The sequence below is a fragment of the Muscardinus avellanarius genome (assembly GCF_963383645.1).
Source record: "Muscardinus avellanarius genome assembly, chromosome: 1".
Lineage (NCBI taxonomy): Eukaryota > Metazoa > Chordata > Mammalia > Rodentia > Gliridae > Muscardinus > Muscardinus avellanarius.
This window is the reverse complement of record NC_137786.1, coordinates 102252923-102272431: the sequence shown is the minus strand read 5'-3', so window position 1 is coordinate 102272431 and position 19509 is coordinate 102252923. Positions and strand designations below refer to the sequence as shown.

The 19509-nt window shown below is 39.5% G+C and overlaps 1 protein-coding gene across 2 annotated transcripts in view; it reads right to left on the bottom strand.

Annotated features, from left to right (window-relative positions):
* The window catches only part of LOC308274910 (ankyrin repeat and KH domain-containing protein 1), a gene marked incomplete at both ends in the record, with an annotated part of 154066 nt that overhangs the window by 69002 nt on the left and 65555 nt on the right, over positions 1–19509 (bottom strand). For both annotated transcript variants that reach the window (XM_080712874.1, XM_080712875.1), the window contains 3 exons: positions 2982–3125; positions 4003–4130; positions 9572–9659. In XM_080712874.1, coding sequence (XP_080569000.1) covers positions 2982–3125; positions 4003–4130; positions 9572–9659 — 360 coding nt within the window. The remainder of the gene's footprint in view (positions 1–2981; positions 3126–4002; positions 4131–9571; positions 9660–19509) is intronic.

The following is a 19509-nucleotide window of genomic DNA, read 5'->3' as shown; positions in this document are numbered from 1 at the left end:
GACCCAGTTTCAAAACAAAATAAAAAATTGGGGTGGGGGTGCTGTTTGTAGGTAGAATGACCCTGGGTTCAATCACCAGTACCACAAAAATTAATTAATTAATTAATTAATTAAACATGAAGCTGGGTGCGGTGGTGCATACCTTTAATCCCAGTACAAAGGAGGCTAAGACAGTAGGATCACAAATTCCAGGACAGCCTCAGCAAGTAGTGATATTTTTCAGCAACCTAATGAGACTGTGTTTCAAGAAAAAAACAAAAAGGGGCCTTTCTCACTTCTGGGATGGCTTGTATTCTCCTTTGAATGTACTTTTCCTACTTTCTGAAATAAATGTCTATCAAAATCATTTAAAAAACAATAAAAGCTGGGGCATGGTGGTGCATGCTTGTAATCCCAGCATTTGGGAGGTTGAGACAGGAGGTTCCAGGTTCGCAGCCAGCCTTAGTTACTTACTGAGGCCTTTTGCAACTCAGTGAGACTGTTTCAAAATAAATAATAAAAAATAGGGCTGGGGGTATAGCTAGGATGTAGAATGTCCCTAGGTTCCATCCCCAGTACCAGAAAAAAAAAATTAATTAATTAAAAAAATAAACAGCCGGGCGTGGTGGTGCACGCTTGTAATCCCCGCACTTGGGAGGCAGAGACAGGAGGATCGCGCAGGTTCAAAGCCAGCCGCACTGGCTTAAGAGACCCTGTTTCCACATAAAATAGTATAAAATAGGTCTGGGAGTGTAGCCCGGAGGTAGAAGGGCTTCCAGGAACCCCAGTACCACCAAAAAACAAACAAACAAACAAAAAGTAAAGGGCAATGGGTATGTAACTAGGGAGTAGAATGTCCCTGGGTTCAATCCCCAGGATCACAAAACATACACACACACACATGCACACATGCCGTGTGATAGGCTTGGAGTCTTGGTGGTGTACACCAGTTATCCAAGTATTTGGAAAGCTGAGACAGGAGGATCAAAGATTTGAGGCCAGACACAGCAACTTAGTTCCTGTTCTGAAATAAAAATAAAACAGGGCTGTGGGCTCAGAGGTAGAAAAACCCTGGATTCAATCGCTAATACTACAAATGCATACATGCATGCATATATACATACACAGTACAAGAATCAAAAGAGAAAATAAATTACCAAATTGGGATGTTAGCAGTTCTCAGGATAACTCTGTATTAATAAGGATTTCACTAAACTTAATATGCTTACTATGCTCTCTATTATTTCCATGATTTTAGGTAGGTTTAAAAGTTACTTTGAGCCAGGCACACGCTCTTACTCCCAGTGCTTGGGAGACAAAGACAGGAGAATCACACAGGTTCAAAGCCAGCTGAGCTACTTAGTGAAGCTCTCAGCATATTAGTGAGACCCTGTTTCCAAATAAAGTATAAAGCCGAGCGTTGCAGGAGCACGCTTGTAATCCCACCATTCGAGAGTCCGAGACCAGAGGATCGTGGTTCGCAGACAGCCTCAGCTACTTAGTGAGGCCCTCCACAACTTAGTGAGACCCTGAGCTCGGAGGTCGAATGCCCCTGGGTTCCATCCCCAGACCCGCAAAAAAAAAGTTACTTTGATAGTGAGGCTTTCAGCAACTTGGTGAGACCCTGTTTCCAAATAAAAAATAAAATAGGTCTGGGAATGTAGCTCAGAGGTAGAACGCCCCTTGTTTCCATCCCCAGTACCAAAAAAAAGTTACTTTGAGAACTGGCCAGCCATAGTGGCCCACTCTTGTAATCCCAATACTTGTGACAGGAGGATCTCAGGTTTGCAACCAGCCTCAGGTACTTAGTGAGACCCTATTTCAAAATAAAGAATAAAAAATTGGACTAGAGGTAAAGGTCAGAAGTAAAATGCTGCTGGGTTCAATACCCAGTATCTTCAAAAAGAAAAAAAAAAGTTACTTTTATGAACTTTTGGTGCATATATCCTAGCTAACTATATATTCCTGGCTCAAAAGAATATCAACATCTAGGATAATGAATATTGCCTTGTGAAGTATTCAGGGGAAGGCTTTTCATGGTTCAGATTATGCTCAATGTAGTCATTGAAAAAACAAAAAACCTAGTCATGGTAAGATAACCTGGAATATTTACGATATTAAGTGGGCTTATTTATTTATTTTTCACGTGTGGTACTGGATATTGAATCCAGGGACATTCTACTTCCCACCAACATCCCCAGCCCTCCCCCCCTTTTATTTATTTATTTTTCCTGTGGAACTCCGGGGATGGAACCCAGAAGCATTCTACCTCATAGCTACACCCCAGCCCTATTTTTTATTCTTTATTTTGAAACCAGGTCTCACTGAGTTGTAAAGAGCCTCACTAAGTAGTTGAGGTTGTCCACGAACTGCAATCCTCCAGTCTAAGCCTTCCGAATGCTGGGATCACAAGCATTGGTGGGATTACAAGCGTGTTCCACCACACCCGGCTTTACTTTTTGTGTGTGTGTGTGGTACTGGGGATGGAACCCTTCGACCTCCAGGCTACACTCCCAGACCTATTTTATATATGTTTTAAAATTTGGAAACAGGGTCTCTTAAGTCAGCAAGGCTGGTTTCGAACCTGCGCAATCCTCCTGTCTCCGCTTCCCAAGCCTGGGTGTGCGCCACCATGCCCAGTTTTACTTTTGTTTTGAAACAGAGTCTTGCTAGGTTACTGAGTCTTATTACATTGGGAGGCTATTCTCAAATCTGCAATTCTCCTTTCTCAGCCTCCCAAGTACACGAACTACAGGCATGGACCACCACACACAGCTTTAAATGGTTTTATAAGGTCACTATTTTCAGTACATAAGACAATAAAAAATTTTCAAGGTAGCTTTGATGAAAATAAATCTTAAAGAAAATTTAGAATCATGACTATCTCAATATGTAACAGAAAACATAAACAATCCAATTTTGCTTAAGACTAATTTTAAGCAAAATCTTTTGATCACTTTAGACAATATTTTTATTACCAAATAAATTTCATTTTACTTTACCTGAGATTGATCTTGAGAAGGTGGTGTGAGCTGAGACACATCCGTGGCAGAAACTGACAAAACATTGTTTGGATAATCCAATAGATAAGAAACAACATTAGTATGCCCACCCTTTGCAGCTTCAATAAGCATTGTTGATCCATCCTGCAAAAGAATTGACACCATAATTAATTCTTTGTAAATTTCTTCTTAGTGTGACTGATAAACACATTAAATTTCTTAGCAACTCATGTAAAATCAAATATCATTTTAATAGTAATAATTTTTAAGCACTAAGAGATCACATATATTATTATAATATCTGTATATATGTGTGTGGGTGTGCGCACGCGCGTGCGTGTGTGTCTGTGTGTTAATGGGGACTGAACCCAAGGGTATTCTATATTTGAGCTATAACCCCAGCCCTTTCATTTTTTATTTTGAGATGGTTTTGCTAAGTTGCTGAGGCTGGTCTACAGCCTGCAATCCTCTTGACTCAGTGTCCTAAGTACTAGGACTTTAGCTATGGGCCACCATGCCTGGCTAAATTACCCTTTTCTTTTTCTTTTTTTTTTTTGGTACTGGCGATGAAAACAAAGGGGCATTCTACCTCCGAGCTACACCCCCAGCTATATTTTTTTATTCTTTATTTTGAAACAGAGTCTCACTAAGTTGCAGAGTACCTCACTTAAGTATTTGAGGCTGTCCGTGAACTGCGATCCTCCTGTTTAAGCCTCCCAAGTACAGGGATTACAAGTGTGTGCCACCACACCAGGCTTAGTTTTGTTTTTTGTTTTTTTTTTTTTGTTTTTTTGCGGGTCTGGGGATGGAACCCAGAGGCATTTGACCTCCGAGCTACACCCCCTGCCCAATTTTTTATTCTTTATTTAAAAACAGGGTCTCACTGAGTTGCAGAGGGCCTCACTAAGTAGCTGAGGCTGTTTGCAAATCGTGATCCTCTGGTCTCAGCCTCACAAATGCTGGGATTACAAGCGTGCACTACCACACCCGGCTCTTAGTTACTTATTTTTAAGTAGAATACCTTGAGTCGATGAGTAGGGTCAGCTCCATGAGCCAAGAGTAGTTCAACAACTGCCAGGTGGCCTCCTGCACATGCCAGTGACACCACTGTATGATCATTATTGGCTGTAGCCCTATTCACATTGGCACCTTCAAAGAAAAACAGCAATGTTAGCAAAGGATAAAATCAAGTCAGTTCACAATTTTAAAAATTTATTTTATGCTTGGCATGGTGGTACACACCAGTAATCCCAGTATTTGGGAAGCTGAGAAAGGAAGACTGCAGGTTCACAGCCAGCCTCAGCAATTTAGTAAGACCTTACTTAAAATATAAAACAGAGCTGGGAGTGTAGTGCAGAGGTAGAATACTCCAGGGTTCAATTTCCCAATAACACACACACACACAGTTTTCTTAATATAACATAGACCAAGAAAATATATAAATCATAAGCATAAAGCTAGGTATGGTGGCACATGATTGTAATCCCAGTACTTGGGAGGCTGAAACAGGAGCATCGCAGGTTTGAGACCAGTCTCAGCAAATTAGTGAGGCCCTATTTTCAAATAAAAAATAAAATTGGGCTGGGGTATAGCTCAGAGGAAGAATGCCCCTGAGTTAAATTTCTAGTACCACACACACACAAAAAATAAAATCATAAATGTATAGTTTAAATTTTTTTTTCTCACAAAAACACTCGTGTGTAACCAGCACCCAGACCAAGAAAAAGAACATTGTCTACATACTAGAAGCCCATCTTGTGCCCCCATTTAGTCACTACCCACTACCTCCAATGGTAACTACTACCCTGACTTCCAAACACAGGGCTATTCTACCTCCAAGCTATAGCCCCAGCCCTATTTTTTGTTCTTTATTTTGAAATAGGGTCTCACTGAGTTGCAAAGGAACTAAGTTGCTGAGGCAGGCCACAAACTGCAATCCTCCAGTCTCACCTTCCCAAATGCTGGGATTACAAACGTGAGCCACCACGCTCGGCTTATTTTTTATTTTAAAACAAGGTCTCACTAAGTTGCAGAGGGCCTAATTTGCTGAGGCTGCTCTTAACCTGCAAACTTCCTGTCTCAGCATCCCAAAAACTCAGATTATAGGCATGTCCCACCATGCCTGGTTTCATTCTTCTTCTTTAATTTCAGATTTTGTGTAAGAGGAAAATAAAACAGTGTGAAACTATTAATTTATTTAATTTTCATAAAATATCCAACTGAACATAGTCCCAAATTGCTATATCTTATGTGAAAAATATGAAGATATAAAAATATATAGATATAAAAATATGGGAAAGACACAGCAACAAATAACCTTACATTAGACACACACGACTGTGTGTGTGTAATTTTTGCAGATATATACTATATATACTTATATATATTCACATGCTAGGTGTGGTGGCATTTAATCCCAGCATTGGGAGGCTGAGACAGGAGGATCGTGGTTCGTGGACAGCCCAGCTACTTAGTGAGGCCCTTTGCAACTCAGTGAGACCCTGTTACAAAATACAGAATAATAATAAAAAAACTAGGGCTGGAGGTGGTGTAGCTTGGAGGTAGAATGCTCCTGCGTTCCATCCCTTGTACAAATGTGTGTGTGTGTGTGTGTGTTCATGTATGTGTATGTGTGTACATATATATACACATATACACACACATACATACATACACACACACATATATTGGTGCTGGTGAGGGAACCACCCAAGGGCATTCTACCTCCAAGCTACACCCCCAGCTTTATTTTTATTTTTTTATAAATAGGGTCTCACAAGATGCTGAGAGCCTCACTAAATTGCTAAGTCTGGCTTAGAACCTATAATCCTGTTTCAGCTTCCCAACTACTGGGATTATACTCATGCCACCATGCCATGAGATTGTTTTTAAAGTTAAATAAATTTAGATGGTGGGATTGTTTAGCAATTATGACAGTTTAGGCTATCATCAATGCGGTTCTATTTTTGACAAACCCAATTATATTATTAGCTAGCTTGTTGCTGGACATGAGTAGGTGTCCTATTTGAAAAAAAAAAAAAAAAAAGTGTAAGAGAACTCCAAAAGTTAGCCACCTAATTGTTTCTTCTATGTGGCTTTTATAAATAGTTTTTTGTAACTATTTTTGTATATAGTTTTTACAGTCTGTTACAGAACATGATGTAAAGATATGCCTTTATCAGCAAATATGTGATATGAAGAAAATAGACCTAGCTCTTCAGCATTTGGGAGGCTGAGACCTGAGGATTGCAGTTCATGGACAGCCTCAGCTACTACTTAGTGAGGCTCTCTGCAACTCAGTGAGACCCTGTTTCAAAAAATTAAGAATAAAAAAATAGGGCTGGGGCTCGCACTGGTAGGCAGAATACTCCTGGGTTCCATCATCTCCAGTACTGGGAAAAAACAAAAACCAAAAAAACAAACCTCAAGTACATTAAAAATAAGAAAATGTTACACTGCATTTCTTTTTCTTTTCTTTTCTTTTCTTTTTTTTTTGTGATACTAGGGATGCAACCCAGCGGCTATCTCTGGGCTACATTCCCAGACCTATTTTATATTTTATTTGTAAACAGGGTCTCACTAAGTTGCCGAGAGCCTCACTAGGTAGCTGAAGCTGGCTTTGAACCTGTGCAATCCTCCTGTCTCAGCCTCCCAAGTACTGAAATTACAAGCATGTGCCACCATGCCTGGCTTACACTGCATTTTATTTATTTATTTATTTATTTATTTATTTATTTATTTATTTATTTATTTATTTTGGCCTATCTAGGGATGGAACCCAGGGGTATTCGACCACCAAGCTACATCCTCTGCCCTATTTTTATTCTTTCTTTCTTTTTTGTGTTTTTTTTTTTAAACTTTTTATTGGTGCATTGTTTTTGGTTTTTTGTTTTGGGTGTTACTGGGGTTCCTGGAAACCCTTCTACCTCCGGCCTACACTCCCAGACACCTATATTTTTATTTGGAAACAGGGTCTCTTAAGCCAGCAAGGCTGGCTTCGAACCTGCGCAATCCTCCTGTCTCTGCCTCCCAAGCGCGGGGATTACAAGCGTGCGCCACCACGCCCAGCTGGTGCATTGTTTTTATACATCATAATGGAGTAAAAAACTTGTGTAGACATAAATGCACACATCACCCAGCCAGCCCTCACCCAGTCCCCACCCTACTCCCTCCACATCGTGCTTGGCTTAGTGGTTGTCTACGATATGAATAAGTACATGATGTGCTTTAAAGAGTTTCCTTTTCCCCCCTCCCATCCTCACAGTTAGGTTGCCTGATTTGTTCCTCTATAGGATCTCCTTTTTAACCTATAATTCCTCCTATGACCCATTTCACCTTAGCTTTCACATATTAGGAAAAGCATGATTCCTAACTTTTTGCAACTGACTACTCTCGCTTAGCACAATGTCCTCCAGTTTCATCCATTTCCCTGTAAATGCTGCAATTGTGTGTTTTTTTTTAGGGCTGAGTAAAATTCCATTGTGTACATATCCCAGTTTTGTAATCCATTCATCTGTTGATGGACATCTTGGCTGGTTCCATAGTTTGGCTATGGTGAATTGTGCAGCTATGAGCATAGATACACATGCATTAGTTTCGTACTGTGGTTTCCTTTCTTTTGGGTAGATACCCAGAAGTGGTATTGCTGGATCGAATAGTAAATTTGTTCCCATTCTTCTGAGTATTCTTCATACTGTTTTCCAAAGTGGTTGCACTAATTTGCAATCCCACCAACAGTGTTTTTGAGTTCCCACTTCTTCACATCCTCGCCAGCATTTGTTGTTGTGCTCTGAATGGTTGCTATTCTAGATGAAGTAAGATGAAATCTCAGGGTAATTTTGATTTACATCTCTCTTATTGCCAATGACATTGAACAATTTTTTATGCATTTATTGACCATTTGAATTTCTTCTTTCATGAAGTGTCTATTTACTTCACTTGCCCATTTAAAAAAATTTTTTTTTTTAGTGTTGAGTTTCTTGAGTTCTGTGTATATTCTCCTTCCTTCCTTCCTTCCTTCCTTCCTTCCTTCCTTCCTTCCTTCCTTCCTTCCTTCCTTGTGGTACTGGTGCTGGAACCCAGGGGAGGGGGGCGTTCTACCTCCCAACTACATCTCCAGCCCTAGTTTTTATTCTTTATCTTGAAATAGAGTCTCACTGAGTTGCAAGGGACTCAGTAAGTAGCTGAGGCTGTCCGTGAACCACGATCCTCCAGTCTCAGCCTCCCGAATGCTGGGATTACAAGAATGTGCTACCATGCCTGGCTACAATGCATTTTTAATGTCACAAAATACTAAAATTCTAGCGAGGCGTGGTGGCTCACACTTGTAATCCCGCGCTTGGGAGGCGGAGACAGGAAGATCAAGCTGGTTCAAAGCCAGCCTCGCTGGCTTAAGAGACCGTTTCCAAATAAAAAAATACAAAATAGGTCTGGGAGTGTAGCCCGGAGGTAGAAGGGCTTCCAGGAACCCCAGTGCCACACACACACACACAAAAAAAAAACTAAAATTCTATTGAAATACAGATATAAAAATTTAATAATATAATTCCATCTCAGTGGCTCTTCTTTTCATTTTTGTTCTGTATTCTAGGGTCTTTCACCAGATGCTAGAACACCTCTGACATTATTCAAAGAATTAGGCTAAGCCAAATATAATGACTGACATTAGTCTTTTTTATTTAAAAATGTTCAACCTGACATGGGCTCAGGAGCATTTTCTATCAAGTCTTTTTTTGGGGAAGGGTACTAGGGATTGAAGGAGCATTCCCCCTCTGAGCTCAGCCCAATTTATTGTTTATTTTGAAGCAGGGCCTTGCTAAGTTTCTAACACTGGTCTCAAACCTGTGATCCTCCTTCTCAGCATCCCAAGTCCTAGGATACAGAAGTAAGCCACCATGTCTGGCTTATAAACAGTCTTCAACTAATTTTTTTTTTTTTTTTTTTTTTTTTTTTTTTTTTTGGTGGTACTGGGGTTCCTGGAAGCCCTTCTACCTCCGGGCTACACTCCCAGGCCTTTTTTTTTTTTTTTTGGCGGGTTTAGGGATGGAACCCAGGGGCATTTGACCTCCGAGCTACACCCCCTGCCCTACTTTTTATTCTTTATTTTGAAACCGGGTCTCACTGAGTTGCAGGGGGCTTCACTAAGTAGCTGAGGCTGTCCACGAACCACGATCCTCCAGGTCTCAGCCTCCCGAATGCTGGGATTACAAGCGTGCGCCACCACGCCCGGCTTCTATTTTTTTATTTTTTTTTTAACATTTTTTAAACAGGGTCTCTTACGCCAGCGCAGCTGGCTTTGAACCTGCGCAATCCTCCTGTCTCCGCCTCCCAATCGCGGGAATTACAAGCGCGTGCCGCCACGCCCGGCTAATTTTTTTTTTTTTTTTCAGTACTGGCGATGGAACCCAGGGGCATTTTACCTCTGAGCTACATCCCCAGCCCTATTTTTTATTCTTTATTTTTAAACAGGGTCTCACTGAAATGTAAAAAAAAAACAAAAAAAACAAAACACTCATTAATTGCAACAGCTTAGGAATCTTTTTTTCCAGAAATTGTAGCCGCTTGGAAATGATCAACTGTACTCTCTTTACCTTTGCTAATAAGAAACTGCACAGTGCACAAATGACCAGCTCGTGCAGCTTTCATCAAAGGTGTTCTTCCACCTTCAGATTCATGCTCCTGTTAAAGAAACAGAAAAATAATCCATCAGAGCCAACTGTTTAAACATCTATTTTAAGCACTTAGTACTAAGAGAAACAATGAGGATTTAATATTTATTCAATATAGCACTTACACTACCTACCTCCATTTTTCCAATATCTAGCATTAACTTCATACCAGAAGGATTAATGTTTATACCAGACAGTGTGACATTTTATTGGCAAGTTCAGTTTTGTGTACCAGACAATAATCATTAAAGATAATACTAATGTTTAGCTTGGTCCCCAAGAGAAATAACTGCATTTTTCTAACTCTAAAGTTAAAAAGATATTTTTCTAACTACTTATGTGAAGTGTGAAAAAGGAATCTTATTTCTGTAAGAGGATTAGAGGAATACTAATAATTTATCAAAAGGTACTGTGAGCTTTATCAAAGGATGGGAACAAACTTAAGTTTTTTGTTATAGGGGATGGAACTCGGGGATATTCTACCTCCAAGCTACACCCCCAGCCCTATTTTTTATTTTGAAACAGGGTCCCCCTAGGTTGATGAGTCTCACTACTTGCTGAGGATGTCTTCAAATCTGCGATCTTCTTAGCTCAGACTCCCAAGTACTGAAATTACAAGTATTCACCACCACATCTGGCTGAGAACAAATTTCTAAAGAAAGCACTATGATATTTTAGGAAAAAAGGCAAATGGGAAAGGAAAAATAAAGCAGTGGACAGATAAACAGTAGAAATTAAACACTTTGAGAGGCAAATGATACAGTCTTATAATAGCAGAAAGATCATTATTCATTCTAGAAAGTTTGCCATTATGAAGAATAAATAATAAAACAGCTTCTAACCAGACCTGGTATTAAATGGCAATTAAATAAATTTGCTTATATTGGAAGTAATACTAACGACTGAGAGAACTGCGAACTCTTATTACATATTATATTCAATAAGTATTGAAATGTAGCTGATACTTTGCTCCCATGAGACGTTCTCTCACTTCTTTCCTTTCGTTATGTATGCAAACATGATTTTTTGTTGTTTAAACTGTTTTATTACTAAGAAAAACCTGATAAATCTTCTAGCTCTGTTCTTCTAAATGAACTCATAAAATCCTTTAGCTACCACAAGATCAACTTAAAAATAGGTACTCTGAGCTGGGCGTCATGGCATATACAGTAATCCCAGCATTTGGGTGGCTGAGACAGGAGGATAGCGGTTCGAGGACAGCCTCAGCTACTTAGTGAGGGCGTTTGCAACTCGGTGAAACCCAGTTTCAAAATAAGGAATGAAAATATCAGGGCCGGGCATAGTGGCACAAGCTTGTAATCCCAGCATTTGGGAGGCTGAGGCCAGAGGATGGCAGTTCGCAGATAGCCTCATCTACATAGTGAGGCCCTCCACAACTTATTGAGACCCTGTTTCAAAATAAAGAATAAAAAAATAGGGCAGGGGTGTAACTTGGAGGTAGAATGCCCCTGGGGTTCCATCCCCAGACCCGCAAAAAATAAAAAATAGGGCGAGTGGCTGGGCGTGGTGGCACACACTTGTAATCTCAGCATTTGGGTAGTGAGGTCCTTTGCAATTCAGTGAAACACTGTTTCAAAATAAAGAATAAAAAAATAGGACTAAGGTGTAGCTCTGAGGTATAATGTCCCTGGAGTTCCATCCTCAGTACCAAAAAAAAAAAAAAAAAAAAAAGGTACTCTGCCAAAAGAACACAACTTAATATATTTACGAAACTATATCTAATGGGAAATAATAACAATAAGAAATTAGAGCCAGGCGTGGTGGCGCACGCTTGCCCTGAGCTTGGAAGACGGAGACAGGAGGATCGTGCTGGTTCGGAGACAGCAGCGCTGGCTTAGGAGACCCTGGTTCCACATAAAAAAGTTAAAAAGTAGGTCTGGGAGTGTAGCCCGTAGGAGTGTATCCTGGAGGTAGAAGGGCTTCCAGGAACCTCAGTACCACAAAAAAAAAAAAAAAAAAAAAAAGAAAAGAAATTAGAGTGTATTATCAACCCAAAGAAACTTTAGATAGGATTAGAGTGTCAGAAATTCCATGTAAAAGAGGTTTTTGTTTTTGTTTTTGTTTCTGGGAATGATGGCACACGCTTGTAATCCCAGTACTTGGGAGGCTAAGACAGTAGGAACACAGATTTGAGACCAGCCTCAACAATTTAGCAAGACCCTCAGCAACTCAGTGAGACTCTATGCCAGGCTTGTAATCCCTGCACTTGGGATTAGAAAATTAGCCATGCTTGTAATCCCTGCACTTGCGAGGCTGACACAGAAGGATTACACAAGTTCAAAGACAGCCTCAGCTATTTAGGCTCTCAGAAACTTAGTGAGACCCTGTTTCCAAATAAAATCTGGGAGTATAACCCAAAAAGCCCCTGGGTTCCACCCTCCAGTTCCAACAACAAGAAAAAAATTAGCTGGGCATGGTGACGCATGCTTATAATCCGAGCAGTTGGGAGGCTGAGACAGGAGGATCACACAGGTTCGAAGCTAAGCTCTCAGCAATTTAGTAAGACCCTGTTTCCAAATAAAATATAAAATAGGAATCGGGCGTGCTAGCGCACACTTGTAATCCCCATGCTTGGGAGGCTGAGACAGGAGGATCACACGGGTTCGAAGCCAGCCTCAGCTACTTAGTGAGGCTCTCAGCAACTTAGTGAGACCCTATTTCCAAATAAAGTATAAAATAGGTCTGGAAGTATAGTCCAAAGGTAGAAAGCCTCTGGGTTCTACCCCAGTACCACCAATAAATAAATAAATAAACAAACAAATAAATAAAATAAAAAATAGGTCATAAACTGGGCGTGGTAGCATTTGGGAGGCTGAGACAGGAGGATCACAGTTCGCAGACAGCCTCAGCTACTTAGTGAGGCCCTCTGCAACTCAGTGAGACCCTGATTCAAAATAAATAATAATAAAAAAATAGGGCAGGGGGTGTCGCTCAGAGGTAGAATGCCCCTAGGTTCCATTCCTGGTACCTCAAAATAAATAAATAAATAAAAATAAAATATAAATTAGGTATGGGAGTATAGCCCAGAGGTAGAAAATCCCCTGGGTTCCATCCCCCAGTACCACAAAAATAAATAAATAAATAAATAAATAAATAAATAAATAAATAAATAAATATTTTTTTAAAGAGCTGGAAGTGAGCTGGACATGATGGCACATGCTTGTAGTCCTAGTACTTGGGAGGCTGAAACAGGAGGATCTCAGGTTCAAGAATAGCCTTAGCAAGTAGTGAGACACTGATCAACCTAGTGAGACACTGTTTCCAAATAAATAAATAAATAAATAAATAAATAAATAAATAAATAAATAGTGCTGGGGGTGTAGCCCAGAGGTACAATATCTCTGGGTTCAAACACAGTACTACCAAAAAAGGGGGGTTCTGAGGATATAGCCTGTTGATAGACTATCTCTGGGTTACATAACCAATACCTGTCCTACATACACACATATACACGAAAGAAAATAGGTATGTGTATATGTGTTTTGTGTGTGTATGGTGCTGGGGATGGAACCCAAGGGCATTCTACCCCTGAATTATCCCCCCCAAGTCGCATTTTATTTTTCTTTCTTGTGTGTGTGTGGTACTGGAAATGAAACCCAGGGGGCATTCTACCTCTGAGCTACACCCCTGGTACTATTTTTTAGTCTTTATATTTTTATTGTATTGTATTTTTTCAGTACTAGGGATAGAACCCAGGGGCATTCTACCTCTGAGCTACATACCCAGCCAGTTTTTTATTCTTTATTTTGAAACAGGGTCTCACTAAGTTGCAGAGGGCCTCACTAAGTAGCTGAGGCTGTCTGTGAACCTGGATCCTCCTGTCTCAGCCTCTCAAATGCTGGGATTACAAACGTGTGCCACCATGCCCGGCTAGCCTTTATGTTTTTTGAAACAGGGTCTCACTGTGTTATGAAGGGCCTTGCTAAGTAGATGAGGCTGTACATGAACCGCGATCCTCTGGTCTCTGCCTCCAGAATGTTGGGATTACAAGTGTGTGCCACCATGCTTGGCCTTTATTCTTTAATTTTTTAATTTTTGAAACAAGGTCTTATAAGTTGCTGAAACTGGCCTCGAACCTGTGATTCTCCTGTCTCAGCCTCCCAGGTACTGGGATTACAAATGTGTGCCATCGTGCCCAGCAAAATAGGTTATTTTTTTTTTAATCGTGTAGTATCAACTCAACTCACCCTATAATTAGTTTATATAATAATATTTAATTGTTAATTGTTAGACATGTTGAATTGACAACAATTTTAACTCTAAGTTATGAAAGAATGAGCTATACCTCTAGACCTTTTTTTAATTTTGAGAACGAATCTCACTGCCCAGGCTGGCCTCAATCCTGTGGTCTTCCTATCTCAGCATCCCAAGTATAGGGATTTCAGTTATTTGGTTGCCACCAAGCCCATATTTGTCCATTTTCCCCTTGAATTTATTTCTGAATATTTCATTATAATCAAGCACATCCTGAAAGTAAACTGACATTTTAGCAACTTATTTTCCCTCCTGCCTCAGGACCTTTATGTACAGGTTGGTATTTTTTCTCTGTAATACTTCTCTAATGTCTTTTTTATTCCAAACACTTGCAAGTCAAGTGTTATTTCCTCAATAAAGGCCTCCCTGAATCTCTTCATTCATTTGAGGTATTACAAAATTTGATTTGCAACTCTAAATATCTCTTTGATATATTGTAATTATATACAACTTCATGTAAATATTTAGCTACTCACTAAACTGTGAACTTTGAGAGCAACTGTGTCCAATTTTTGCTTGCCATTATAAACTTAATGTCTAAAACAATGAAGTGACTGAACACTATCTATCAAGCAGGAACATAAGCATAATTGAACTCCCAAATCTTCCCTTTCATAGTAGAGGTTTGATATTCCTATTTTCTACTAGGTAAATAAGAAAAAATTAAGCAAAAACATAACAGTAGTAGCTAACTTGAAAGTAAGTTATTATCTGCATTATTAATAGAACATGGGCAGGCAACATTGTCATTTTTTCTTTCCATTTTCTTCATCTTTTAAAAAATTATTAGCTAAGTGTGGTGGCACACGCTTGTAATCCCAACATTTGGGAGGCTGAGACAGGAGGATCATGGTTTTAGATAGCCTCAGCTACTTAGTGAGGCCCTTTGCAACTCAGTGAGACCCTGTTTCCAAGCTACACTCCTATTCCTTTTTTTGTAACTTTCCATTTGAAACAGGTTCTTGCTAAGTTAATGAAGCTGGCCATGAATCTGTGAACTCCTTTCTCAGCCTCCCAAGGACTATAATTACAGGCTTGTGCCACCAGGCCAGCTTTTCACTCCTTATCTTCTAAGTCTGACAGTAACACTCATCTGCCTGCAAATGTGATCCTCTTTTTTTTTCTTTTTGGTTATGGAATGTTTTTATTGATTGAATCCTATTTTATATTACATACAGAAGATTAGCATCCTTATTGTGAGAGAAGCTTCAAAAACAAAAGGAATAAAACCTTACAGTATCATTCAAAATATTCCACAGAGTTAAGAGTAGTAACAACCACCTGAGGTTCGATTTGGGTACACTTAGTATACACAAAGCACAGCTCTTATTATACAACCCAAAACAGGCGCTAGTGCCATTATGCTGTCAAATGACATCTCTCATCTAGTTCTTTGAATGTACTGAAACAGTAAAGTGTTTGTCCAATAAATAAAAATGATTCCTACTGAAAAAAAAAGAAAGAATATAACAACACAAGAAATAAAAGATAATGATAATAAACCTAAAATTTTATTCTTTATTTTGAAACAGAGTCTCACTGAGTTACTGAGAGCCTCTCTAAATAGCTGAGGCTGTCCGCGAACCACGATCCTCTAGGTCTCAGCCTCCCAAAAATGTGATCCTCTTGTCCTAGCCTCCCAGTACTAGGATTACAAGCATGTGCTACCACACCCAGCTTCTTCTTGGCTTTTAACACATTTTTCCTTATCAAAATTCCTCATGTGTACTGAGCCAACTTCAACAACTTAATGACAAGACCCTCAGCAACTTAGCAAGATTGTTTCAAAAATTTTAAAAATAAATAAATAAATACATAAAATCAGGGATGTAGCACTGAGATAGAAGGTCTCTGAGTTGAATCACTAGTGTATCTCCTACCAAAATATTTTTCTACAGACTCTTTTTTTTTTTTTAAGGTACTAGGGGAACTCTACCTCTGAGCGGTACTCCCAGTCCTATTTTTTTATTCTTTATTTTGATACAAGGGTCTCACTGAGTTGCAAAGGGTCTCATTAAGTAGGAGCTGAGGTTGTCTTTGAACCGTGATCCTTCTCTTCCAGCCTTCCCAATGCTGGGATTACAAGCGTGCACCACACAAAACCCGGCTTATCTACAAGGTCATTTATCTCCTTAACAAGTGATATGATTTTTTCAATCAAACTCATGCCTGGCTTCAGTTCTAGAAAGTTCTCCCTCATTAATCACTTCAAGCATTGCCTTTTTCCCCGTTCCTATCCTTTAGAAACAGATGTATGGTAGAGCTTCTAAATCTATCCTCTTCTGACGAGCATGGTGGCACACGCTTGTAAACCCAGCAATAGGCTGAGACAGAAGAATTCAGGTTCATGGACAGCCTCAGCTACTTAATGAGGCTCTTTACAACTCAGTGAGGCCCTGTTTCAAAATAAAGAATAAAAAATAGGGCTGAGGGTATAGCTCAGAAGTAAAATACCCCAAGTTCCATCCCCAGTACCTCCCCACCACACAAAATAATCTACCTATTCTCTTCCTCTCTTGTTCTTTTTTATATTTCATATTTTCCATCTCTTGATCTTTGTGCTAAATTGTTATTTGCTTTAATTATCTTATTTACTAATTCATTCACTGATTTATTTGACTGTATTTAATACACTGTCTTTTTTACTTTTTATTTTCAAACAGTGCCTCCCTAGATTACTGAAAGCTGATCTTGAACTTGTGATGATTATTTCATTATCAGGTTTTATTATCTCACTGTTTTTTGGTTACTGGTTATAGGTTAAGAAAAAATGTTTAAGCCGGGCGTGGTGGCGCATGCTTGTAATCATAGCATTTGGGAAGCTGAGACTGAGAATCCCGGTTCATGGCCAGTCACAGCTACTTAGTGAGGCCCTTTGCAACTCAGTGAGACTGGTTTCCAAATAAATAATAAAAAAAATAGGGCTGGCCGTGTAGCTCAGAGGTAGAATGCCTCCGAATTCCATCCCCATTTAAAAAAAAAAAAAAAAGAAGTTTAAACTTCTCCAAGATTAAAGACTTTTATTTTAATTGCTTTAGGTGTATATTGTTTTGCTTTTTGTTAGCTTCCTGTTTAACTATTTTTCTTCACATAGATTTGCTTTTTCTGTGTGTGTGGGTCTGGGGATGGAACCCAGGGACATTCAACCTCTGAGCTAAACCCCCTGCCCTATTTTTTATTTTGAAACCAGGTCTCACTAAATTGCGGAGGGCCTCACTAAGTCCCTGAGGCTGTCTGGGAACCGTGATCCTCTGGTCTCAGCCTCCAAATGCTGGAATTACAAGTGTGTGCCTCCACACCCAGCTTAGATTTGCTCTTAAGCTTTGTAAATATTTTGATTTGGGAAAGCTCACTTTGCATGAAAGATACTGTTTTGCTTGCTTTTCAGTCTCAAATTTATCCCTTTACATCACATGGTTTAGAAGTTGCCTCAGGCTCTAAAGAGTCTGAGGCTCGCAGGGCGTGGTGACTGACACTTGTACTCCCAGCATTCGGGAGGCTGAGACCAGAGAATTGTGGTTCACGGACAGCCTCGCTACTTAGTGAGGCCCTATGCAACTCAGTGAGACCCGGTTTCAAAATAATGAATAAAAAATAGGGCAGGGGGGTGTAGCTTGGAGGTTGAATGCCCCTGGGTTCCATCCCCAGACCCACCAAAAAAAAAAAAAAAAAAAGTCTGAGGCTGTTAGGAGTCCATTCTGGTAGACAACCTTTCACTGGCATCTTAATCTTATTCCATGGAGATATTTTAGTTCAATTCTCTAACTTAAAGAATGACATCCCCCAAGTTTTTAGTCAAATTATTGTATTTGCTTCTCTACTAACAACAGTTAGCTAATTTTTAGCTGCAATCCTGGACAACTGCTTAGAACTTTTCATCTAGGTTCACAGAGCAACAAAGTCCCAATTGATTACTTCATTCAAGAAGACTATAGCGATCTATTGGCCTGCCACATGGGAGATGCATGTAGTCTCTATTCACCGGTAGAAGTTAAAATCTGAGCCCCCTACTCCACAATTTTAAGCTGTAATTCTCCTTGGAGCTAGTGCACAGAGATCTTTAATCTTGTTTCTGGGTACAGCTACATATTTTTAATTGATTTTCTATTATATTTAATTTGTTACTTCTGTACACGTAAAAAGTCTATGTATAGAAAGCATAGAGGTTAGAGCCAGTGGTAGCTGTAATCCCAGTACTTGAGAGGCTGAGACAGGAGGATCGCAGGTTCAATGACAGCCACACGGACATGATGATGCACACTTGGAAGCCAGGGGAATTCTATTTCCAAGCCAAAACCCCAGCCCTATTTTATTTTTTATTTTGAAACAGTCTTGCTTAGTTGCTGAGGGTCTTGCTAAATTGCTGAGGTAGGCTTCCAACCTACAATCCTCCTGTTTCAGCCTCTCCACTACTTGGATTACAAGTGTATGCTACCATAACTGGCTTCACAAACTTCATTTAATAAAAAAAGAGGTCTGAGACTCACAATTAGAGAAAGAGATTTATAATCATATTTCTATTAACAAATCCAGGGAGAAAGAATATTATCTGAAATAACACTCGGCTTTACATAATTGATAGGAAGCTACAATAATAGACTTCAACTGAGTAAAAATTCAAACTTCTAAAATATTTTGTGAAAATATTTACTGCCATTAAGATATATGACTACAATACACCAATAAAAAATAATTCTCACAATAAAAAATAAAATAAAAAATATATATTTACCGAGTTCAAAATAGAAAAATATAACATTTGTTTTATTTAAAAAGCCAATAATGGCCGGGTGTAGCGGTGCACACTTGTAATCCCCGGGCTTGGGAGGCGGAGACAGGAGGATGGCGCAGGTTCGAAGCCAGCCACGCTGGCTTAAGAGATCCTATTTCCAAATAAAATATAAAAAATAGGTGTCTTGGAGTGTGGCCCAGAGGTAGAAGGGTTTCCAGAAACCCCAGTACCACCAACAAGCCAATAATGAAGATATTTAACATACACTGTGATTAAGAGTGGCTTGGAAGCCAGGTGCGGTAGCACATGCCTATAATCCAGGTAGTTCGATCAGAGGTTTGAGACCATCCTAAGCAACTTAGTGAAACTTATAGCAACCTATTGTTTCAAAACAAAAAATACAAAGGGTTAGAAATTCATCCAGCTTAAAAGTAGAAAGTCCCTGGGTACAATCCCTACCAACACACACACACACACACACACACACACACACACACACACACACACACACAGTTAAGGGGGAGCTTGGAGCTGGGCATACTGGTGAACACCTGTAATTTCAGTATTTGGGAGGCTAACACAGGAGGATAAGAGGTTTAAGACCAACCTCAGCAAAATAAAGAAATCCTATTTCAAAACAAAACTTCGAAAGGGTGGGGGCTGTAGCTTGGTGATAGAATATCCCTGGATTCAATACTCAGTACCAAAAAAAAGAAAGAAAGAAAGAAAGAAAGAAAGAAAGAAAGAAAGAAAGAAAGAAAGAAAGAGAAAGAATGGCCTGGCATTAAAATTGTTTATTTAATTTGCGGTTTGGGGGATTGAAACCAGAAGCATTCTACCTCCAAGCTACACC